At 47.2% G+C, this 25,698-nt stretch overlaps 1 protein-coding gene and 1 long non-coding RNA gene across 3 annotated transcripts in view; one reads left to right on the top strand and one right to left on the bottom strand.

Moving 5' to 3' along the window:
- The window catches only part of PRRX1 (paired related homeobox 1), a 70,332-nt gene extending 47,233 nt beyond the window's left edge, over positions 1-23,099 (bottom strand). For both annotated transcript variants that reach the window (XM_019742563.2, XM_019741766.2), the window contains exon 1: positions 21,761-23,099. In XM_019742563.2, coding sequence (XP_019598122.1) covers positions 21,761-22,001 — 241 coding nt within the window. In that variant the 5' untranslated portion in view covers positions 22,002-23,099. The remainder of the gene's footprint in view (positions 1-21,760) is intronic.
- Positions 991-25,143, top strand: LOC109453541 (uncharacterized). The gene is made up of 4 exons (XR_012492935.1): positions 991-1,983; positions 2,440-5,982; positions 9,037-9,155; positions 24,328-25,143. It is a non-coding gene; the product is annotated as an uncharacterized LOC109453541 (long non-coding RNA).
- The last annotated feature ends 555 nt before the right edge of the window (positions 25,144-25,698 follow it).

Below are 25,698 nucleotides of genomic sequence, written 5' to 3'. Positions count from 1 at the left end.
TCACATGTTACTCTGAAGAGAGGCTACTGGTAAGAAGGAAACTTAAATAACTTGCATTTGGGGTGGGAATGGGGTTGGGGGAAGGGTCCAGCCAATTCTTGATGGTTCTAATTAATGGAGAGAAGCAAGGCATAACGATTAGAAGGTACTCAGTGAATGTTAGTTCCATTCCCCAAAACACAAGGTAGTCAAAAAGCCTTCCGTATTTATGCTTGGAAAATATTAGATCGCGTCTTTGTTTCTGTTTGCCCAGGAGACATACGTTTCTAACGCGTTTTTACCTAGGTTTCGTTTCCAGATGATTTTGGATTCTCAAAGTGTAGTCCCTCTGATAACAAAATGAAGTAACTCTGGAGTGTGCAAGTTTGAGATGTCAACTGCAGAATTTAAAGGACTCCACCAAGTGGGAAGTCCATATGCAGGCAATTAAGAGGTGACTCTGTTTGTTCTGGAAATGTCTCTCAAGGAATCGACTGCACAAGCTGCTGCAGCCGCTTGTCTCCTCTGGATGTTAAAAGTCATCTATTCATGCCACCTCTTCGCCTGTTCTCATCAAATAGCTGCCCCCCTAGGGCTAGAATTTGAGAGTGTCAGAAATTGCTGATCTTGGCAAGTCACATTTTCCTTAGTCCCCACTCCCTAAGGTACCTCAGAACTCTCAGGCTTTTGACCTTGCTGAAAACCATGCGATTATTTGAATGGGAAATTCTCTTCCCCACGTCTTTTCCTCCCCCTCTGCCCCTCCCCCCATCTGCCCAGTGCTTCCATGGCTCCTTTTAAAGAAAAGCTGGGTTATAAAACTCAGAGCTGCCCGCCTTTGCCCTCTTGGTGTTTTTGCTCTTCTGAGCCAGTATTTTTTCCAAGCTGCCATTCTCCACTCATCAGACTATATTTTTTAAAAATATCTGGAACACAAACAGCAACTTGTTTTTTGTACCCTTGACTAAAAATCTACCAGGCTTTTTTTTCTTTTTTTTTCCTAATGTGATGTTGTTTCAAATCATTTTTAAGTGAGTTAAATGCTGGTGAAAGGTGCCATATCGACAGCCGGGAGGTGGGGGCCTATATTTTTAACTCTAACCTAGTGAAGCAAAATCAGCGACTGCCAAGGAAATTCACAGGCCTCTCACCCTTCTGTTTGCAAAGGCTCTTGCGGGATTGAACAGGTACGTGTCCATTTGATATTTCTTTGCTTAGTATTTCTATTGTTCTTAACTCACAATATTCTGACGTGTGAAAAACAGAATTCTCCTACACTCAAGTCTCATTCAAATGCTGAATCTTCCACAAGGTCTTTCTTCACGTATTCCTACTCAGGATGAAAACTCTACCCTCTGAATCCCTAGCAGTTTATTACCCTCTTGTATATTCGAGTTTAAGAGTCGTGTTGAGCAGACCTCAAACCATATACATCCTTTCTTCGATATTGCGCCCCCTTAAGACCCCATGATTAAAAAAAAAAAAATGATCAAGCAGGCCCTATCATTCCACTTTCAGACCCAGAGGGGCACACACAGGCAGAAATAGAGGTTGAGTTGAAAGCTAGATGTTTTGATTCCAAGTTCCAAATTCTTTTATTCTCCATCTGTGAAAACAAATATTTTTCAAACTTCCTAGTCTGGGTGAAAGCACTGTAATTCCCAAATCATCTGCCCTCGAAATGTGTCTTGCAGATTGCTTCACAGATCGCCTGGCTGGGAATCAGCCTCCTGAGGGCTGTGGAGCTGTCCCCTCGTCTGCTGCGAGTCCAAACGTGGGTCACCCTTTGACAGGACTTCCCAAGCCTGAGCTGCCCATGGCCAGCTTTCCCAGGCCCCGGCCTTCCCCTCCTCACACTGCCTGCTGTGTCCCCCTGCATCAGGACATGTGTTGGGCTGGTGGTTCCAGTCACAGTTGCTGTAAACTGGTTTACACTGACCCAATTTCCTTTGTTCCTTTTCTCAGATTATTAATGAAGACATTAGTGGACGCGCAGAAGAAGAGGTATGCCTAATAAAATTTCAAATAAGCCCTGTGGTAAAGCCAGTATTTTATCCCAAAGAATAATACTGATTAATTAATCCCGTCTACAAAATTAATAGACTGATTGTCTCTGACTTCAAGCCAGAGGATTGTAATCTTGTTCCAAGATTCAGTTTATATGACATCCAGTTTTTCTTGTCAAATATTGAACTCTTCCTCGTGGTCTGTTTAATCGATTATGTAATTATAAGTTGATGCCGGCTCTAACTTATCATTTGGCAATTAACTTGAAATATGAAAAGTGTTGGAAGATTTGGAATGGTGAGGAAGATGAGATGTCGAAACGTTCCTTGGTTCTCGTGGTGCTACAAGCTGCAGGATGCTTTGAGTATTTGGGGTGCAATGTCTTCTTTAAAAGCAAAGAGGTGTCTATTCAAAGTTTCTTTTGATAGTTTTCCAGCTAGTGGTTTCTTACAGGTTTGAAGCTCTCCCTACGCTCTGGAATCACCTCTGGGTCATCGTAAGTTCCATCTGTAAGGAACTATACGGAAGGATCTGACCAAGTCCCTGTGTGACAAAATGTCTGTCCTGACACACAGCCACGTAGAATGAAAGACAGGAAGGCGTTGGGGTTGCTGTTAAAATTTGAGCTGGTTCCACCTGGTGGATTGAGGTACTGTTGAATGACAGGGTTGGTGGATTGGTGATACCAAGATTGGACATGTTAAAATGACACTGAAGGTAAGCTATGCGAGGGCCTGTCTTGGATCCATGTCACCTATTATATGATGGGCTGTTTTGGCAAGAGCCCATGTCGTATGCTTCTCTAGTATTGTCTGGAGCGTTTGGCACAGTGCTAACACAATAAAGATTTGTTACCTGAATGACTGGTGGTACCAGTAGGTAAAATGTCCTGATTTCTGCCCACCTGAAGTCTGGTTATTATTTCATTGTTTGCAGAGAAGCCCTGACTGACTTCTGACCCTTGGCTACATTCATGCAGAGGCACTAAAGGGGAGGTATTTAGACCTCGGAAATACAAATCACCTCTGAAGCCACTTGAGTCACACAAGTCTTCACATATCTGAATTGTAGTCATTAGCAGAGCTGCCCTCTGATGTTTTGCTAAATTACAAAGAGGCCGCTTTTGCAGAACTTAAAACAGAATCCTTCCTTTCTGGGAAAATTATAGGCAGTACCTGAATTACAGGCTCTCTCTTTTCAAATAACAAACTCAAGAAAAAATTACTCCCATTTCACACCCCGCTGCACCCAACCACTCCCTTTCCTCCGTCAGCTGCTTCCAGAGAGGCAGCCCTGGGAAGGCTGCACGTTTGAGAGGAAAACCTGGGTTATAGAAACACAGAAAAGATGAGGTTAAGAAAATAAGTGTCCTGGGTCAGTCCTCCAGGCAAGGCCCCTTTATCTGCTAATCCAGCGTTCTCCCCGCATGGCCTCTTGAGCCCACAGTAAGTACAGTCCAGGTACCCACACCGCTGCTCAACTCCCCACCCACATGGCCAGTTCCAAGCACCATCATCTCTCACCTGGCCCGTTACAAGGACCTCCTCGTGCGTCTCCTTTCTCCTCTACTACTCATGCTCCATGGAGAAGTCAGATTCTTCTTTTAAATACATAAATAAGATTACAAAACACTCCAGCTTGAATCTCTCCATGGCTTCCCATTGCTGCCACACATAAAAGCCCGACTTCTCACTGGGACCTACAAGGTCCGTATCACCTGGCCCCTCCATCTCTCTCTGACCTCATCTGCCAAACTCCCATCACTCACTAGCTTCCGGTCGTGTTGACCTTCTTTCTGTGCCTTGGACATAACAAGCTTGTTCCTGCCCCAGGGCCTTTGCACTTGCTGTTCCTTCCTGCTGCCTGAGAGGTTCTTTACCCCCATCTTTTCATTCGTATCCCTGCTCAAATAAGCCTGTTTCATTTCCTTTATAGAACTTACCATTATTTACCATTAAATTGTTTATCTACTTGCTTGTATATTTACTTGTTAACTGCTTCTCTTTCCCAGGGAAATACAAGGTTTAGGAGAAGAAGCAGTTTGTGTTTTTCACAGAGCCTCGGATAGTGACCGGCACACAGCGGGTACTCAATGCATATTTATCAAACATACGAGACAATGAGTGAGAGAGAGTGGAATGAGAGTCTGCTCTGCGATCATCACAGACTTAAACCTAAGCCCCCACCTTTGTTTTATTAGCAAATCTCTGAAGATGGGGCCTTGGGGGGCCCAGGGTTTATTGAGTGTTTGCCCAAATGATGACAGTTCAGTACATTATTTCCCACTGAGTTGTTGTTCTGTGTGTTTCTCTTCCTCACTGGGACCTCTAGCGAAGAGGGCTGAGTAGGATGGTGAAGGCACCAAGACATCAGTGGCCTCCTTTCAAAACCTGTACGATGTGACCGTGCCGCAAAAGGAGGAGTGAGATCACACAGGAGGAGCGCCCAGTTCAGACACTGGTGGCTCGAGATTGTGCCCAGCACTGGTCCTGTACCAATAAAGAGGGAGAGACATCCCTGTCCTTACTACTGAGCCGCTCGGTCACTCCCAGGATGCAACACTGGCTGCTTCCACGGTCACTGAGTTCCCTGTGTCACACATTTGCCAGTCTTCTTGGGAACCTGATCACCACTCATAACATTGCATGTGAACAAATGAAATTCTGGTTCTAAACAACCAACTCAGACTGTCTGAATCTTTCAAATAAATCCTATCCTTAACTCAAACAAACAAAACGAAACAAAACAAAAACAACAACAACAAAAACAACCATTCCTATAGCAGGAAAGAATTTAACCAGAATTTTTGGACCTGTCTTTTTTTCCTTCTTCAATATTTTAATCCAGTATTAGACTTGACACAATTTAGAAGCTATGTACCACGTGTAAAAAAGATCCACATATACCTGATTTCATCTTCAACAGACTTGTCAAAAATATATTGCTATTTTTCCGGTTTCATGGCATTATTGCTTAGGGGGCTGGAGAGCATGTTCAAGGTCAGGGGCATGATCAAAATCAAGTGCTGATCTTCAGGAAAGCTTTCTGATTCACTTAGTTTCTTCTCTAGTACTATCTTCCAACGCACTCTTTCATTCAAGTTCACTGAGCCCCATAATTAACCTCAATTTTGCTGCTTAACTGTCCTTGAAGTATCCAGGGCCATCGGGTTTTCTTTGCAAAGATATAATTTTCTAAAGGATTATGTGCATTTTTTTTCCATTTGTAATCCCAATACACAGCCCAGTAGTACAACTCTGTGTTCCACTGAATAAACATCACAGAAAAGCCATGTAAGTCAACCATCTTCCTTTTTTCTAGCCCTTGGAGGATACATGAGAGGATAATGGAAGACGGGGTATTAGAGGGGAGGGGACAACTTCTGGTTTTGTCGGGATCAACTCTGAGGCTTTAGGCAAGTTGCTAAGTCTGAGCCTCAAAGCCTGATTTGTAAATGAGAGGGAGACGATATCTACCACTGAACATTATTGTGAAAATCTAAACAGCATAACTACTATAAACCACCCAGCACAGTACCTGGTCGTGATGGGTGCTCAAAACATTTTCATTTCTTACTTTAGTTCCCTTTTCCCATTGAAGGACCCAAAGGCACGAGATAAGTAGGGTCAGTTCTGAGCTTCAGGGCCAAACACAAATGTGAAGACTAACCCCAATTCCCTTTGCTAACCCACAAACCTCCGTTATCTCATTGATACATTTTCTGACATCCTTACAGGTGAAGAGGAATAGAACCATACTTCATAGATCCATCATAGAAGTCATTGCCACACGGGGAATGATATTTCTGCAGAAGCATCATGCTTGCTACGTAGACAACTGTATTTATTTAACCCGGGAAGCCCAGCTGTCTTTGGTAACTGTTCCCCCCAAAAGGAAAAGTCAGTGAGAAGGGGAGTCGGTCACGATAACTTCCAGGACCGTCACCACCAAGACCAGCCTCTGCCAGGCCCACAATGTGCGATGTTATGACACTTGGTGAGTTACTTCTGACGTACGTAATTATGCAACAACAAGATTTGCAGGAGCAAAACCACACAGCTCCCCTGGGTGTGCTGCCAGTGAGCTCCACAAATGATTAAATACAAAATAAACAACAGCTAACTGTGAATTATGAAGTTGTAATTCCACCAAGGGGGTTCCAGTGATGTCAGAAACCACTGGAGCAGAGATCTTGTCACAAAAGGATCCCAGATGGACTTGGAGGCCTGTAACTCAGCAGTGCTCTCTGCTGCAGACCAGGCTCCAAGAAAGCCTGGCCACTCCGTGTGGGCCCCTTCTCATCTCTGAGAGAGCCCTGCTTTCTGGTTCTCTCCCTCTGGGCTTTCTAAAATCACATGAAGCCTGCTTTCTTCAATGTAGTTCCTTTCTCATTAGTTACATGGTCTGCCGTTAGAGAGACTCTCTCAGCCCCAGCCCCACGCACTCTTTAGACAGCCATCTATGAATTGCATATTATACTTCATTAGAAAGAACACAAAGCCTGGTATTTAATAGGAAATCCATTTAGGATACATCCATTTAGCGCATACCTTAAAAGGAGATATTTGTGATGGAACTTTAGTACGTGCCAAGCATCGTGCCCCACTAATGGAATAAATTTGTCTTTCAACATGGCCAACTTGGAAACGCTACGTTGAGATTTTCAAATACAACCTTCCCACAGTCACTTTCTGGAAAAAAGGGGCAAATTAAAACTTGGCTTTCTCAGACCACGCAGGAGCTAAGTAAACAAAATTGCAGAAAAATTAGAAAAAACTGTGCTTTATCAACCATCAGAAAGTTAAGGAAGGACTTTGTAAGAAAAGACGATACAAAACACTGAACCATAACTTCCTGAACGTGGCATACTTTTGTCTGAAAATCTACTTAACGCTAAAGTTAAATTGCAAATATTTGTATCCGCGTGATGGAGTGCTTCTCTGGCACAGCTTTTTCTTCTAGAATAAGAGCTGAGATAACCATCACCTAAATTAGTCATAGTTAGGATTTTTACAACCCCAATAATTGCCTCGAACTTTTTTCCCTTTGTTTGATGTGAACCGCTGAAGACTGAGCCTGGCACCTAGTAAGTGCTTTGTGGAGGCTCTTGTTCTGTTTCCCACGGGCTGGTTCGCACGTTCATTTAGTCCACGCCTGCCTAGTGAGCCATCCCCAGTGCGAAACGCGCTCTGAAGTATCAGAGATCTGCCTCGTGTTGAAAACTTTCCCCATCTGGTTGAGGACAGAAGACTGAGCTGGAGGTGGGGGGAGGGTTAAGGACGGAACATGGAACACGCCAGACATTGCCGAGGGCACAAGGAAATATACCACTCGACAGCAATGTCTGCGAGAACGCCATCTCAATCAGTGACTTCAGACTTTGCAGTATGTTAAAAAAAATCATCTGGGGTGTTTCAAAAGCACACGGTTTGGGAGAGTCCAATTCCCTGAGTGTGGGCGGGCCCTGGAATCTGCATTTTTAAGACCCTTCATTCTGATGCAGGGGAACTGGGCATCACACTTTACACTCCAGGAGATCAGACCGTAGAGAGTCAGCTCCTCTGTGATTTCTTTTTATCCCTTTTCTCAACATCGTGAGAAATGAACCGCACGTGAGAGAGACATTGAAGAAAGACATGAAGAAAATAAGGACCAAAGGAAAGTCTGCCTGGATGAGGAAGGACTGAGTGCTCACTAAAAGAGAAGGGTAACTCCGAGTTACCTACATCCCCACTTCTGAGACTCTACATAATGTTCTCAAGCACAGACAGCAAACATACACTTTTCCATTATGTCAGAACTCATCCACCCGGCAGAGCTGAGCTCCTAACCCCTGACTAATGCCCACTGATGGTGTGGACAGGTGACCTGCCTCTCTGCATAAGCCACATAACACCCGTGGGAAACTGCTTCCCTAGACCCCGGTCACAGTAGTCGTGCCATCAACTGGTGTCTCAGTGCCATGCCCACGGTGACCCGCTTTTTCCACATGTACCACAAATGTTAGCCGTGCCGATCTATTACTGAAGAATGCCAGGGAGATTTCATTGTTAATTGCTCCACAAAATTAAAAAAATTAAAAATATAAGAAAGAGTCCTGGATGCTTCATGATATAGAAATGCAGTCTGTATGTCTCCCAGGTTTATCAGATTTCAAAGCAATACATATGAAAGCAGGTCACATAACAAACTGAGGACAGAATGTTTATCTTACTCAACTGGTTAGGAAATCTAAGTTGGCAAAGGAATGGCAACTGTATGTAGAATCACAGTGAACATGGTAAGGATTACTCATGTACAAAAAATTAAGTAAACCTCACAGAAATCTCAGAGGAGTGGCAAGACAGTGCTATGTGGGAGACATTCTACTACAGAGAAAACTTAACGTGGTTGGTCTTCTGGAAACTTACTGGTTGTGTCAGGTGTGGGATAAAAAGTCTTGACTCCTCGTGTCCTAAGCATATGTCATATATTCTCCACTAAATTCAGTGGTTAAATTGAGGGAAGGCATTTGTCTTCCGCGATGATGAAGGAAACAAATGGAAATATGAAAGGTTGGTGCCATCTCAAATTTTTGAAAGATCTGCAGTACTGTTTCATGTGAAAGGGGAAGGGTGACCTGAATTGACAATGACAGGAAGTTCTGGGACAGACTCCTGGGTCGGCCAGGCACTTACGCTGTGGCCTTGCGAGTGTCCCTAAAAATCATGAGGCACCAGTTCTAACTGCAGATCAAAAATGGATGTCTGCTTTGTCAGTAAGTGATGAGCTGTAAGAGTGTGACTTTTGGAGTGTGGGAATATTACCAATTTCAGTGACATTAAATGGCCTCCAACATCAATTGGGAAACCACAGTGATTATATATCCAAGCCTAGAATAAGTGATACTTGTCAGAGATGTGGAAGTGGGGAGCAGGAAAAGGGCAAGCATTTATTTGAGTGCCTTCAAGGGAAAGGAAAGTAGGGTATTAGTAACTGCTTGTTCATATTATCTCATTATTCAGAACAACAAACCAGCGTGATAGATGCTAACGTGCCCGTTTTTAACAGATAAGGAAATTGAGATGCAGAGACTTGTCTAAAGTCAACCAGCAAGTACAGTCATCCCCCTCATCCATGAGGCATATCTTCCAAGACCCCCAGTGGATGCCGATGGATAGTACCAAACGGTATGTATACTGTTTTTCCCTATACATACATGCACACCTTTTCACCTAAAGGAAGCATTTTGTGGCTTCTCGTTAGCATATCGGAATTGCCAGCATCACTATGCGTGTGCTCTGGGGACATAATTACGTAAAATGAGGGTCACTGGAATGCCAGCACTGTGATACTGTGGCAATCTATCTGATAACTGGGATGGCTACTAATGACTAATGGGCAGGGAGCATAGGCAGACGTCGGACACAGGGATGATTCATGTACTGGGTGGGACAGAGCAGGACTCAGATTTCATCACGATACTCAGAATGGTGCACGATTTAAAACAGATGAATTGTTTATTTCTGGAATTTTCCATTTAATATTTTCGGATCGCAGTTGACCGCGGGTAACCGAAACCACAGAAAGTGAAACTGCGGATAAGGGGGTCTCCTACATACTGTGCAAGCATAACTTAACACAGGATTCTCTGACTAGAAAGTGAAATGCTTTGAAACTCTTAATGTCCTTAAATCTGAATTAAAGAATGTTGCTTTCTGAGGGTTGGGTATACATGGAAACGCGTTCTGAGGTTTTGATCTTTACTTGATGACTTAATTGAGAAAACTCGCCATTTGATCCCTTATGGTATAATAATATATACAAATTCAGCCCTTTGTCAAATAGTTTCACAAATGCAATGTCTTTTTGGCCTCCTACATTCCCCTGAGGAAGCTAGGCAGTGCAGTAAGATGCCCACTTAATAACAACATGACCCCGAGGAACTAAAAGAGATTGGTAGCTTGGTAATATGTTGAGAAGTGTCATGCTGCCTCCCTAGTCTTACCTCAGTATTGCTTCACTGGACAATAAGGCATCTAAAAGAATTTGGCTGACATCAAAGATGATGGGATACAATGGGAAAAAAATTAAAATGGGATCAGGAAAGAAAGATTCAAGTCGCTTTACAGTGGCTCTCTAAAATTCTCCAAACCACAGTTTTCTTGTCTGTAAAATTAAAAAATCCTCACGCCAACCCTACCTACTTCTTAGAATTGACTTCCTAAAACTTAATAGCGTCAGTATATGTTCTTCTGAGTTTTTGAAGCACTTTCATATTTAATCTCACTTTGTTGTTCATATTTATTAATGTTATGAATCTTTAAGACAAAGTAACACATCAATTGATATTAAAAACAAAAACAGGGAAAAGAAAAAAACCAGCAGTCTGAGTATATTAATTCAGTTAAAATGATTGCACGTTAAGGCCTTCCCAAACACTGCTGGAATTTCCTGACTGTTCAAGGTAGCCCTGAATCTCCAGACCAAAAAATTCCGAAACAGTGCAGACAATAGATATTCTCACCACCCTGAGAAAGGAGAATGTTGGGGTAAAGAAAAAAAAAGATAGAAATTTAAATAGCACTCCATATATTCTGAGTAAAAGTGATCACACCCAGAAAAATCTGTTCTTCCCTGAGGGAAGCTGAGAACAGACACAGAGTCCACCGAGCAGCACACGATTCTGTTTCTCTTGTCAGAAGGGACTCAGCTTTTGAAATACGTGTAGCAAAACTGCAGATTCCAGTTTTTGTGATTAATGAACTAAGTCCTGTTTTAGTTCTAAAATGTGTTGAGGATTCATTCTGTGGTCTTTTCTTGAACTGGAGGAATAGAGCTGAACGGTACATCTGGTTCCGAGCACAGGACTCGCTGGGTGGCTCTCCTTCCCCCTCAGAAACAGGCAATGTGGGGAATGGCAGAAACTTTTATTGGGCACGTGTGGTTTTTGAACCCTCACAAATGAGATTACTCTCTCTGTTCCCACTTTCTCATGGGGAGAAAGATCAATTATTAAGATGTATCTAATTCATAATTTAAAATGTTTGTTCGACATGATTGTATGTCATTTGTTACTACTTTCCCTACAGAAAATATTTGCATTCATCAGGCAAAATGTTTTCATGTCAACTTGCCGGAGAACGATTTTTAAATGGACTCCATAATTACAATTTATATTTTCTCTGTAATTATCGCTTTAAATAAGGGCTGGCGTACTGTAGACTTTCATGCCTGCATAAATGCATTATCTCTGAGTTTTGTTAAGTGTTTCTTGCTCTGTCAAAACATACTTCTGGGTCCTGGAATATGTCACTGTCCTACCTGATCATTATTCTACCAGGTACAAAGAAATGAATGGCTATTTTCCTTCTCCCTTTTTTTTTTTTTTTTCCCCTTCTCCTTTTTATGCAAAAGCATATCTGAGTCTTAAAACATTTACTATATGAAAATTCAAGATCCATAATCATAGACCTATAATCATAGACAAATTTTCAATCTCTTAAGATACTTCTTCCCCCACTCGTTTTGTGGAGCTCTTTCTTACTTTTTACCATGTTTTTACCATCGTTTTTACCGTGTAAAAACTAATTTTTTTGAGCAGGAGCTCAACTGTGGTCTCAGAATGTCCTGTAGGTATTATGCAGGCTTTTCCAGTTTCAAAAGGAGACATGTGCTCATGTCTAGGGAGGGTTCCCAGCTAGAACAAGCAGAAAAGAAAAAAGAAACTGTTTACTCTGAAGGACTTTACTGCTGGAAATATACCCACTGGAACTGAAGAATGTTGGGAAAGAACTGTGATGTCACGGCTCCCATAATTCTTGGGGAACTTTTGTTTGTTGGTGGTGTGTTTGTTTAATATTTCTGATGAGAGAAAGTGGGCTAAATGTTTGAGTATTTTCTTAATTTGGGGGAAACACAACCTTTCAAAATGGAATTAAAAATTCCTCCAGTGATTAAAGAAAAAAATAAGTCATCAAGAAAGTTAATACAGAAATTGTATAAAAAACAAAAAGGAAATATTTGAACACCAAACTATTAACTGTGTCTACTTCAGGGTGGTGGAATATAGGTGGCTTGACTTTCCTATTTAAACTTTTTAATGTAAAATAATACAGCTTCTAAAATGAGCAGTGGTGCACTTTGATATTACTCTTACGGTAAAAAAAAAAAAAAAAAAAAAAAAAGATTATTTGCAGGTAGAAATTGCGAAGATAGCAGAATCAGATTACACCCCAAAATGATCTATTTAATTTATTTGCTTATACTGCTGCTTTCTTATACACTGGAATATGGCCTCACCCTTCCTCCCTCAAAAAAAGTCTCTAACCTTAAGAACTTCTCAAGATAAATTAAAAATCATAACTATTTAGAAAATAAGCAATATTTGCCAAGACGCTGATTATTACAGTGAGCACTGAGAAAGGGATTTGCTTGGTCTGAGATGGAGCAGTCAAAGGAGGTGTCACAGGGAGGTATACTGGGCACAGAATCTTGAAAGGTAGCATGGGAGAGTTTGCAAAAAGGGGCAGGGAGCAAAGACATTTCAGATCAGAAGTCAGAGAGGCAGAAAGGAGACCAGAGCACATATCCTAGCCTCTCGAGCACACGAAGGAAAAGTAGGGAAACTGTGGGGTCCACACAGGCAGGGACAGAGATGGAGATACAGACTATACAGGATGATAAAAAGAAAACAGAACAAATAATTTGGTCTTGATACAGAAAAGAATGAAAAAGCGATTGTGCGTTCTAAAGAAGGGGAAAGCCATGGTTTTTAAAAAATATATGTTTGTAAAAGAATGTACTGGCATCCATCATTCATTTATCCAGCAAATATTCTTTGAGGATCTGTTATAGCCACTCTGTATAGCACACAGGGGAGAATAAGCATGGATACAGGGAGACCCAGCGAGCTAGGAGGCTGGGACAGCAGTGCAGGTGAGATATGGTAGAGGTTTGAAAAGGAGATGGAGTCATGTGAGTTTTAGAAAGTAAACTTGGGATCGGGGATTGATTGGACAGAGGGGTAAAGGAAGGCACCAAGGATGACACTTCTGACCTTTACACCCACATGTGATACCGGCAAATAGGGAAAGCTATAAGAGGGTCAATAGGGAAAGGGAACTCGTTAGTGTCATGTTTTCTCGCTTTTGAGGATGAAGCACTTTTGTGATGTTCAGATGGAAATGTCAATTGGGTAGGTAGCTGAATATACGAATCTATAGCTTTAAGGGGACCCTGAAGCTACAACCTGGTAGTCATCAGTATAGAGATGGTTCATGAAATGGTGGGCCTAGAGTTGATCTCCAAGGCCAAGGGTATACAGTGGATAGGGGGGCAAGGAGACCTAGAACTTAGTCTAGACGGGAAAGGGACCCACTATAGACGGGGAGTGCATTCTGTCACTTAGTAAGCATTTACTGAACGCAGGCGACAGTCTGGCAGGTGCCCAGTGCACTATGCCTGCTGTGATCCAGACTAGTATTTAGGGAGGTGACACTGGTAAAAATGAAAAGAAAAGTCACAGTGTACATAATTATTTAATGTCACCTCCCAGTCTGGATTAATGCTGACATGTGTCAATGCCCAGGTATAAAGGTTGCGATTCAATACCTATTTCCATCGGAACTTTCAACTTCATGTATTTATGAGTTACTTGGAAAAGAAACAGAATGGTAACCAGTTCCCCAAGCCTCGCTTCCCGAGAAGTCTCTAACCAGCTATCGTAAAATGAATTATCTGAGAAGAAAAATACATGAAAATACCAGGTACATTGCATGTCATTGAACTCAACAGCCCTCTCCTGGTCTGAAGACTCTGGAAAACAGCAAGTAGGGGGCCTCTGTGACCCCTCGCACCACTTTTCTCTGCAGCACAGAGGTCTTGGACAGCCCATTGGGGCACAGGGAATGCAAAGAAGAAAAGGACAGTAGACAAGATCAGGAGGCTGGGACCCCAGCCCCCTACCACCCACCGGGCCCAAGGCAATTCTACCGAGTACTGAGCCCTTTGTGCACTAGCATGAATTTATGTGGGTAAATACAATGGAAACTTGAGAAAATGTGGCTCTCTGTATATATCCAGAGTTCTGGCTAAGCCGTTCGCTGTACCCATAGTCAAGCTGATTAAACTTAGCATATCCTGGCGCAAGGATTTGATTGAGGTGGGCCCCTTACCCTTTGAGTCATATATCTGAATCCTCTTTGAAAAGATTTGGCCTCCCCATATATATTTAGAGTTGTGGGAGAGCGCCAGTCTGTTTTTATGCTTATTTATAACTCCACCACCTTCCAGCACTGTGAGGTCCTTTAAAATATAATGACATGACTGATGATGAGAAATTAAGTGGACAGGGGGGAATGTTTTTACTCCCAGACAAACGTTTGTGGGAAGGCAATTTCCTTTACAGCCCTGGCCTCGCGCTTCTGTTTCTAGTGAACCCCAAGCTCAGATTCTCTTGGAAGGTATGTATTAACCACCATCTAGACTAAGAAGACGAAATTTTCATGCTGCCACTTTGTTGCTTCCAGTGCTGCCTTGTCTTGTTGACTTCCAATGTCAAGGCGTGGTAAGGAGAGAAGTAGAAAATTCTAAGATTTACAGGGAGCGGTTAAGAATTCATCCTCGTACTATGTCCTCAAGTCTTGAAACTCTTTCCCCCAAAGGAGGACAGTGGAGGCCAGGAGTCTGATCTGGGAACTGGAAAGGGCTTTGGGTTCCCAAGTTGCAGGCACACAAGACTTAGGGCAGCGATCGTTCTTCCTTTGAGGGAAAGAGAGTGACCCTAACCCCAGGCTCTAACACTAGGGTGGCTAGTGTTTTGCCCTACCTGGAGACTGCAGTACTGGGAGGGTTTCTGTGGCAGTCTTGCAGCGGCTCTCTGATCCTGCCAACTCTCCGTCTCTCAAATTTGCCCCTCTTTCTTTCACACCTGGAGTGCATATGCAGCAGTGTCTCACCTCCACAGGGACAAACCCTCTCCTTCCCCATGGAACCAGGCACCAGCGGTAGCACCCACTGACACCGGCTCATCCTTCTGCGCCTTCCAGTTCACCCCGGAATCCTGAGCACCCTCCTTTCAAAGGAAGGGAAGGCAGACCGCCTACCAGCTACCTCCACGATCCTGTTAAAACACATATGTAGCATTTATTTATGTAGTCCCTGGGATATCTTTGGGATATTTATAGCTCCCGTCTTTTGCTACTTGTGTAGAGGGGTCTTCCAGCATGTCCCTCCTGTGGGAATCCACGGATGTTTGAAGGCAGGGTAAGGTCGGTCCCAGCCCCGGCCTTGGAAGAATGCGCCCCCTTTAGGAGGGAGAAGGAAAGAAGAGGCGCGTCTGGTTAGGCTGGCGAGTACGTGCCACCCGCGGGGAGCTGCGCCCCAGCGCACTTGGAACTGGGGGCACAAGTACCAAGGGCGGAGGTAGGCATGGAGAAGATTAAAATCTAAGAAACTGTGGACTCGGTTTTAAAAGTTAAATTCACTAAATTATTGAATTAATTATTCCCCCTCCCCCATAACATACCCCCACCCAAAAAAAGGTGAGATTCAAAGAGAGACAGCTGTTCAGGCCCAGTGGGTCTCCATTCCTGCGTGGGAGCTTTGGCGTAGGCTCTCCGCGAGCGCGTTCCGAAAATTTCCAGTCGCTTGCGAATAACTCCGCGAAAGCAGACAAAATAGGAACCAGAGGGCCTGTCCGTGTCCTTTCTCGTAACTCGGATCTTGGGGATTCAAATGAATACACATTTTTCACATTTATTTCCCATGTGGAGTTGAGTCTGGGGAAATCACTAATGGTAAAAATAAGCCCCAAAGTTCTTGGGAATTCCAGCTCCCTCATTACTTGGTGCAGCAAAGGGGCTGGACTCTGGTCACCACTCAGACCCTTATTCCTGCATTTCAGAACCACGGAAACCGTAGAATCCCTAAGATCCGATTGCCCTCAGAATCTTCTGAGAAGTCACATGTGTATGTGATTGATTTGTTCTGACATGTTTTCTTTATTTTCTTTCATAAAATTTCGTTCGCCAACCACCATTTGTGCCTTTGTTCCTCTGCCGTCCCCTTAAAGTGGCTCTCGCGCTTGCAATCAGCTTCCCAGATATTTTTTCATCAAGAAAAGTGGTTCCAGGACAAGTGAAATGTAATGATTTTTTACAAGTCTTAAACCTAAAATCAATAGCCCATAATTTTCTGTGGCTGCCTCACTAAATTAGACGGAGACCAGAATCTACTAAGATTCAAACCACGGGAGACTTCCTACTCAAAAACTTCCACACGTGGAAAACAAACCCAGTGACCCCGAAACACTGGTGACTGTACGTCTTCAGATGTCTTGTCAATGTTATCTCCTCACTGATTGATTTAATAAGAAACAGCATATGCAGAGGACAGGCGGTTGTGGCAGTTTGTTGATATTATCTAGCCTGTTTGAGACTGGCGCTTTTTAACTGAGTGCTGTTTGCACCAAACTACTTGATTTTACAAGAACCCAAATTCTTGTGGACAAATAATAATCTGTTGACGCATGCATCCTCTTTGTACTGTTCAAAAGGGAGGTAAGGGACACCACCAAAACGATTGGAGTGGTTCTCGCCCCGCATCAAATTCAAACGCAGAATTCGAGACAGCGCGCGCCCAAGGACTACAAACCGCGCGCGCGCACAGGTAGTTCTGTAAATGTTTGGATACTTAGTGGCCTCAGGGAGTTGTCTCTTATCAAATAGTTCCTGTAGATGTCTACCCTCTAGCTCGGAGGAATACTCCGAGGGTCCTGTTGGTTGCACAAATGGCTTAGATGAGGGATGCTGAGTCCCCACGGTTCACGTTTTTTTCCTGGGGGCATTCTTCCCCCAAAAAAACTCTTCCGCCCCGCCCCCTGCAAAAATAATAATAATAATAATAATAAGCAAAACGCAAGCCTTATCTCCTCTACAAACACACTCCCCGTATTTCTAAAAGTTGTACCTCCTAAGGCTTCTGCTGACTCCATCTCTACGAAAGGATAGAAAGGAAATACACATGTCACGAACGGTTAAAAGCTGGCACCGCCAGCAGCGGGAGGCGAGCGGGGCCAGCCCATGCTCATGCAGAGATTTGCACATCCCGGTACCTGCGGCCCCTTGCTTCTACGATGGAGAAGGTTCTCCAGAAGCTCGGGGTCAGCTTTGGTGGGGTGCCCTGCTGAAGGAGGGAGCAGGTAAACAGGATATAGGAGAGGAATTGTAAAAGACACACATCTTTTAAAAGAAAAATCAAATTGGTCTAGGGGGCCTCGTAGTTGAAAATCTACAGATGACATTTCAATATGAAAAAGGGTTCCGGAGGTGGCTGCTGGCCGGGAGTGACCAGTGGGGTAGGACGATGCCCTTGGTTCTGAGGTTCTGGGGGCCTTTCGCGCGGGGTGGGATGAGTGGGTGACACCTTGCTGGTTTGGAGATGATTTATTCACTCGAGTTGTAAAATCTAAAATGACGGACGGCCCTGGGAACTTGAAGGAACTGCAGGGCTCCCTGTGACCCAACACTGCCCGCCTGATCCCCTTATGCTCTGACCTGAGCGCGTCGGGGAAGGTTGAGGTCGCCGAGCTAAAATGCTGGCGGCGCGATGCCTCAAGTGCGGGAGAAACGCTCCGAAGAGCCTCAGCTGAGAAGTGAGGCCCAGGGAGTATTGGCAGCCTGCGGCCTCGGACTTTGCAGGCCGACCTCCCTGACACTTCAAACTCCAGCGGCCCTTGGCTCCAAAGCGGTGGGAGTCACTGGGCTGTCAATTTCTCCGAATTATTAAGAGAAGGAGACCATCCAGCCGCTGCCCCTGCATGTAAGATAAACTGGATTCACTACTTCTCTCCCGTGGACTTGACTTTGGACTTTGGGGACTCAGTGACCTCCCTTGATCCTGGAATTCACTGCCTCCTCCAAAGAGAATTTTTTTTCCAGGCTGCCCTTAAAACGAGGTATTTCCCTGACTCCCCCTTGAGTCGAGATAATTGAGGTCCAAATTTAGAGTGCCAGCACCGACTCCAGGGTCCCAGGGTGGTGCCACATAAGAAAATTTCCGGCGCCATAGGTGTTGCAAACGCTGAGTCCAGGGAAATTAATCTTATGATGGAAATTCCAACTAGGGAGCCCCGGAGAGAATGTTCCCCGCTCCCCTGGGTGTTTCTCTGGCGAGGCGGACTTGGCGAGGCTGGGCCGCGGGCAGTGTGGCAGGAGGATTGGGCAGGCGGTTCCTCCGTGCCGCGTTTACACCTCTGCCTTTGTGACAAATCAATTTCCCGCGCGGATGTGCTGCATTTGCATTCTGCCCCAGCCCGGGACCCAGCTGCGCCTGCTGCACACTTAGCACCCGCTCATGAGTGTGTGCGTGCGCGCGCGCGTCTAATTGACTTTCCGTCTACCTTTTTATGACTACATGTGTTTCCAACAAAAGGTCTTATTAGGACAATCTGGTTTCACTAATTTAGAGGCTGGGAACGTGGAAGGCAGGCGCTTTTTTTTTTTTTTTTTTTTTTTAAGAGTTTGCACAAGTTCAGTAAGAAATGACAGCGGTATGCACTGTCCTCCTAGGAGTAGGTCTGCCTGTTTTATGGCCTGTCCCTCTTTCCTCTCCCTGCCTGCCCCTAATCTAGCACCACCCCCCTTCACACTCCAAACTCCCCCACTAGCCACTGGATTCCTAACAGTGTTAAAGAGCCGTTTCTTTAAACCCTGAAGGTATTTGAACCTAGAAGTTGGAGAAATTTACGGGCTGGGAGAATCCGTAATTGAGGAAAGAAGTTGTACTACTGAGAGGAAAATTGGAGTGGATCTCAAGGAAGAGGGAAACAGAACTGCAGTGGGCAGGGCGGGAAATCAGCGGGAAGCCCTCACTTTGCACAGGATACTTAGCTCCTTTTTGCCAAGGCCGGCCCCGTTAGAATTCGCAAATTTGCAATATCAATGATCTAAGATTGCAGGTGTAAATGGAGTATGTCTTACTAATTATAGACCAAAAGAAAATTTAGGAAGGGCCTGTTTCGTATAGCTGGAAGAGTGAAGAGCGTATTTTGAACGTTACCCATCTCTCCAAAGGAGATTATCTTAATCGTTTCCCCTTCTGCAGCAGACAGACTCCCAGTGGGTTGCAAGGAGCGCCTCACTCTTGGTGAGGCCTCTGTCCCTTGCGGGCTCTGAGCCCAGCTATAGTCCTCTGCCTGGAGACGCCCCTCTTTCCTGATTCACTGTCCACGTTGGACTGGAGGCCCAGCCGGCCAACTAGTCCTGACTTTCTGGGCCACTTCTGGTGGGGGCCCAAGAACCAAGGACAAGGTCCCCCCTGCATGCTTGCTGTCACCCAACTTACCAGACCTTCCTATTCTCTTTCCAGAGGTGGGGAAGGAGGATGAGGAAACACTGTTTCTAAAAGCAAAAAAAATTGTTAGGCCCCTTGCCATCTCTGGAAAGCAAGGCCTGTCACACCTATGTGTGTGTGTGTGTTTTTCTCAGCTATTTTCCCAGCCCCAGGTATATTCTGCATTCTTCAACCTCCTTCCATAATGTAATGTATGTTGACCGTCATCCTCAAGCATCCTCCCCTGGCTGGCCTCCGAACCTCCATTTCCTTTCGGGGTCCACTCCCCGCTAGACCTCCTTATTCCTTGAAACTCAGAGATATGCTCCATTATCAAGTGGGCAAGTTTCCGAAGGTCTCATCCCCTTCCGTCTGGACACACAGTCCCCAACTCCGCCTGCTTCCCTTTGCATGTCCTCGTGTGCCCCACCAGACGCCACGTGCTCAGTGCCCACTTGGCTGCACCAGGCCTGAGCCTCAGGAGCCATCCCTGGGTCCCTTCTCGCTAGCTACCTCGCTGCCTCTGCCTTAGCTTGGGGCACTTCCTGCCAGCCTCATTGGCTGAGCCCTGCTCCGTACCCACTAGAAGGCCACCACGAACCCAAGCTCCCTTCTCGTGGCATCCATTTGGAGTCAAACCACGGGAAAGGCCGGCATCCCTCCAGGCCTTGTAGCATCCGGAGCCTGCCGTGGCCGGCCTGGGCCCTGGGCTTGCTCGGCCACCACCCTTGGGCCTGCTTTTCACAGCCCTCTGCTTGCTCTTGGGGCTGGTAGCAGTTCCATTAAGACCCTGTTTTTCTGTTATCCAGCCTCCGGTGCTCCAAATAGTGATCAATGTTGCGATTCATCATTAGCCATAGGGGAACAAGGGCAGGAAGTGCAGAATTAGGGAAGCTGGGGGATAGGCACATGAAACTGCGGAATACTCTGTTCCCTACCCTTTTGAGTTTAAAATTTCCATAGCAAAACGTTGAAAAATAATTGTATTATTTCACAGTGCATTTTCTTGGAGCTAAAAGTATCTACGCAAACCACTCAAGCTGCCAGCATGTGCCGCACGAGCAGCACCCCCAGCCCCACCCCTGCACCAATACCCTCCACAAGGAAGACCGGCCTCTGTGCCGGTTGGCACCCATACCTGGGGACACACCATCTGCGTTCCTCAGAGTTGGCCATCTTTTCCTAATGACCGACCAGGTCAGACTCCCCGTTGCCCTCTGCCTCTGCGAGTACGTAGGTCCCATTTTGCTTTTGGCTAGAAAACACTGAGGGGAGCGCTGGCCTGGACCAAGGAAGAGCAAAGGGCAGGCAGCTTGCCCGAGAAAGGGGTTCTCCCTGCGGCCTGCTGTAGAGTGGCTGTGGGGCTCCCACCACTTAGCCCAGGCCTTGATTCCAGCTGTTTCTGGGACCTGTTGCTTTGTCTATTTTTTGAGAGTCTGACATTGGCTATGCTTTTTGAAAGTCATAGGATGCGGGAGGGTCCCCCTACTCGCACAGGTTCCAAATGTGAAGACAATACTATAAGCAGTCAGCAAATAATGACACGGAAGTCAAGTTCAGACTCTTGCAAACTTCAAGGGGGCAGTTTGTCACCTGGGATGAGAGGTAGGTGACAGGTCTGTTACAGACTCAGGGACGTTATGGAAACATTTGGAGTCATGTTTTAAGGCATGGTTAATAAGCCGAGGTGACATTCCCTGGGGGCGAGATATCAGCCGGGGACTATGTGGAAGGGAGACTGTGTGTGGAGTTTTCTGGAGGTCTTGGGGCCAATAGGGAGAGCTCCTGGAAAGTGACACCGGCCTGGGGACTGGAGGCTGCGCTTCCCTTGCGCATCTCTCTGCGGCGGGATATGCGGGCCAGGGGCTGGGTTTCACCCTTAAAGGAGTCATTCAGACCTTTGACTCTGCTGCTGTCTCCAACCCGTTTGCAGGTGGCGGCAACAGCAGGGGGCAGAGGGCAACTCCCGAGACTGGCCGGGTGCTTCAGCGCGGCCCCTCCCACACGCCCGACCTCGGGAGCCCGCACTCCCTGGGCCACCAGAGCCGCCCGGGTCTTCGCCTCCTGTGTGCCACCTCCTCTGTCCCTTCTGCCCCGAACCCGCACAGTCTGCACCCTTCTGGGACCCTTTCCCAGCCCAGCCCTGTAACCTGTATGCGGGCAGATGGGGCAGCCGGGACAGAGGGGCAGCCCAGGCGGCTTCAGCAAGAGTCCGCCGCAGGCAGAGCTCCTGACCCGGACCACAGGGCCTCGGAGCTTCCCTCCGGCGTCTGCCCCGGCTACACCCTCGGCGGAGCCCTCCTTTTCTTCTGTCCCTTGCCCCGTCTGTGACGGGCCCTTCCTCCGGCCACTGCCACCACCTCTCCTCGTCCCTGACTCTCGGCGGGCTCCAGCAGCCCAGCGCGGACCCCCGCCCCGGGGTCGGGACACACAGCCCTGCGGGCACGCGCCCCTCACTCACTGTCCTGCTGCGGGGTGTCGCTGCCGCTGGTGAGTCCCGGCGACTCCAGCAGGCTCCGGCCTGCCTCCCCCACGCTCTCGTCCGCCTGCGCCGCCACCATGTCCCCGGCTTCCTCCAGGTCTAGCAGGTGACTCACGGAGAAGTTCTTTTTCGCCTGCAGGGTGTCGAGGTTGCCCGCGCTGTCCAAGCGGCCGCCCAGCGCCGGTTGCCGCTCCAGAACGTGCCCGTAGCTGGAGGTCATGGTCTCCCCCTCCGATCCCACCCACCCCCCTCTTCCCGCTCGAATCAACACCAAACGCTGTGGGCGCGAGGGGGGAGAGGAGCCGAGTGGGGAAGAGAGAGGGGGGAGTGGAGAGAGAGAGACAGAGAGGGAGAGAGAGAGAGAGAGAGAAGAGGAGAGGAGAGAGGAAGGACAAAAAAAAAAAAGTGGAAAGAGGGCGGGGGACCCCCGCGTGCAGAGCACAGCGTTCTCCACCAGCAGCCTTTGACAGCCCCGGTTGCTTTCCTGAGGCCAAGTCCGGCGCGATCCAAACAGATAATCCACACCAAAAAGTAAAATTAAAAAGTCACCCTATGTTCAAGTCAGGAGAAAAAAATTCCTTCTACCTCTCCAAAAGCGTCCACACGCACACACTAAAAATAATAGTTAGGGGGAGAGAAGAGAGGGCAGGCCAGCGGGGCGGGGGAGGCAGGCAAACAGAAGAAAGAGAGAAGAAGGGGTGGGAGAGAAGAATCAAAGTGAGTTTTTTTTTTTTTTTTAAGGTTAAAAAAGTTATTCCCAGGCAAGAGTTCAAGCACCAACAGAAGAAGGGTTGTTCCAGCTTTAAAACATCTTCAAGAAAACGTGTTCCCCCTCTCGGCACTCCTGTGGATTCTCAGGAGTGACTAAAGTTTCAGGAGGAGAGGGTGATGTCTTGCAGATGTATTGGAGGGCAGGATTCTCGCTTTACTTTTCGTTAGGAGAAGAAAAAAAAAAGGGCTTCAAGAGTCCGAAGGAGGGTGGTGGTGGGTTTCCCCCCTTCCCTTCTCTCTCTCTCCCCCTCTTCTTGCGGAGCTCCTTTTTCCTTCTCAGTTGGATCAAGAAGCTCTCTGGCACTTCAAAAGGCACAAACTGGCATGCAGAGGAGGCTTTGTAGGGAATACAAGAAAATTGGAGACCCCTGGGAGGGCAGATCTCGACTTAATAGGAGCCTGTAATTACGTGGCAAAGCCTTTGTGCGGTGCCTGACGTTTTACAGACCCCTTTTCTCCATCACAATCTCCTTCTTCCTCCTTTCCCTCGGACCAAAAAACAGTCTGATTAAGAAAAACCCCTTTGCCAACATCTGAGCAAGAGAGAGAGAGGGAGAGAGAGGGGGAGAGAGGGAGAGGGAGGGAGCGAGAGAGGGGGAGAGAGGGAGGAGGGAGGGAAGAGGGAGGGAAGAGAAAGCGAGAGAGCCCTTCGGACTTTTTAAAGTAAAGGTCTAATTATCATTCCCCTGCAATAGTATCACAGGGAGGAAAGACAAACTGAAACCCACAGTCACTTCAAACGGGTTGATTATTTTGCTGCGGCGGCGTTAACTCCTCCAGATTTGTTTAAGATCCTGTTGGAAAATCTCATTTGCATGTTTTGATAACAGCTGCGGGGAAACTTGTTGGAAAAAATTCGAAACTATCTCCATCAAATTTTATTCTCCCTCTGCCTTTTTAGTTTTTTTTTTTTTTTTTTTTTTAAACGTGTCTTTGCTGTTCTGACAGTTTGGGGTGGCTGGGGGGTGGAGGAGCGTCTGAGAGGGAACTTGGGAGACTGGAAGCATCTGAAGGCTGTGCTTGGCTCTGTAGAAACAGCCTATTAAATAATGTAATAAAATAACGGGAGCGATAATAATGGGACCCTCCCACACTTCTGCGGACCGAGGCGGATTGAGCGAGAGGATCTCGAAGGCTCCGAATCCATTCGAGTCTTCTCCGCCTCTCCAGTCAGCCCCCCGCCCCAGGCGATAGGACATTTACATATTTATTTAACTGGAGGAAAGGACTCTAGGAGTCTATGATAATTGCTCCCCTCTCCCCGCAATCTGGCCAATTTCGTAACCTTTTCGGTGCGGCCAAGGTCGCGTCCTTAAGCGAAGGCTCTAAGCCGAGAGGGTCGCGCTGCCCAGATGCCGAGCAGGCAGGACGCTCCACCCGCGAGCCGAGCTCGGGGCGAGGCTGCGGCGCGCTCCTGGGTGTAGCCCGTGCCACAGGGATGGGGGCGGGGAGGAAGGCCAGGGAGGCGTGGAGGGGCCCCCACCTAAGTCGACGGATAATGCCCTGTCGTCTGTCTGCTGAGCCTCACTGTGACAGAGGACAGAAAGGTGCTGAACGATTTTTTCATGACCTGTTGGAATTTGGTAACAGCTTTAATAGTCTCATTAGAAATGAGTTACTATATGACGAGTAAGTAAAATATTAAGTGCTTATTTGTGGCGTTTTATGTTCTCTAAACACACACGCACACATACATACATAGACACACACTCTCTCATTCCCTCGATTACTAGACTTGGTTTCTTTTCTTTCTTTCTTTCTTTTTTCTTCTATAGCCGAGAGGCTCAACTGGAAAGAAAGAAGGGTCCGAGTGTGTATAAACGGTTTCTGGGCTCCAAACAGCCATCGTTAGCCCAGAACTTCCAGCCCTGATCTGGGAAAAGAACATTTGATGCCATCAAAGGGCTGCAGATTGAAACCAGATGTGCTCGCCTCGGTGCTTTCCATGCATTTAATTAAGGAGCCGGGACGGAGGAGACTTTTTCATCATTAGTCCACCCACTCCCCCCTCCTCTTTCCGTCCCCTCGCCCTGCCCCCCCCCCCCCGCCCCCGTACCCCCGACTGGGAGCCCAAAGCCCCGCCAGCGCTGTGCGGTGCGCTGCGCGGGTCGCTGCGCCTCCCTTGCAGTCGGGGCTCCAAGCAGTAAACATCTGTCCGCTGCAGGGCCGCGCGAGCGGGATGCTGGCGGGCGGCGCACTCGCACCCGGTGGGCCGGTGCGGGCTGGGAGCGTTGGAGGCGGGCGCCTTCTGCGGGGATTTCCACCACCGCGGCCTCCGCGGGCCTAACCCAGAGCCACACGTGTCGGTGCCACCCGCTCCAAGGGACGCGACTGAATCGCGCGGAGAGGTTTTCGCAGGGCGTCCTGCTGAATGAGGGGGAGGCCTTAGGAGGGGCCGCTCCTCCCTTCCCCCCACCCTCGCGCTCGCTCGCGGGAGGCACTGCGGGGTTTGTCCCCAGAACCGAAACAGGCCCTAGCTTCTCAGCCCTCGTCCACATAGTTGTCTTTTGAGGTCTCTTTCGTCCTTGACCCCCGGGACATGCTTCTTCCCTCGGAGACCCAGCGATCTTCGTCAGTCGTGGGGGAGACAGCCCTTCGGAGGAAGCTGCCTTGTCCCGGGTGTGCCGTTAGCCCGGTGGGTGACCCAGAGGTAGCACCAGGGAGGACAAGTCAGAAAAGGACAGCTGGAAACGTAAGGGGACAGGGCCACCTTGATCCCGCGTGTTCTCCAGCAGGGTCAGGCGCTCCTTAGCGTCGTCCACTTGTCTGTCATTCGTGGATCAGTATCAGCCGGTCTTACCAAAGCCACTTGGGATGCTAACGGTTTCGACAGAAAAACGCCAGACAGACGCGTAGTTCCTGAATATTTGTCGACCAAATATGTGCCTGTATATATGTGATATGTAAAATTCTATGTACACTATTATTCCTAAGTGTCTCTTGGACCGAGAGCTCCAATACCAGCGACTGTGCGGGGCTGGACCAGTACCGGCAGCACCAATCCCGCCGCCTCTGGGGGGTTGGGGTGGGCATGGGCCAGGAGCCCCTCTCCAGGAATGATGGTGGGCTTTGAGGATTGCTGGCGACAGAGAGTTCTCCAAGCCCCGAAGCTGGGACGCGGGGGCACACTCCCAGGGTGCCCAGGG

Source organism: Rhinolophus sinicus, linkage group LG17 (genome assembly GCF_036562045.2).
Source record: "Rhinolophus sinicus isolate RSC01 linkage group LG17, ASM3656204v1, whole genome shotgun sequence".
In the NCBI taxonomy this organism is placed as follows: domain Eukaryota; kingdom Metazoa; phylum Chordata; class Mammalia; order Chiroptera; family Rhinolophidae; genus Rhinolophus; species Rhinolophus sinicus.
The sequence above is the reverse complement of the archived record's forward strand: the minus strand, read 5'-3'. Positions and strand labels throughout refer to the sequence as shown.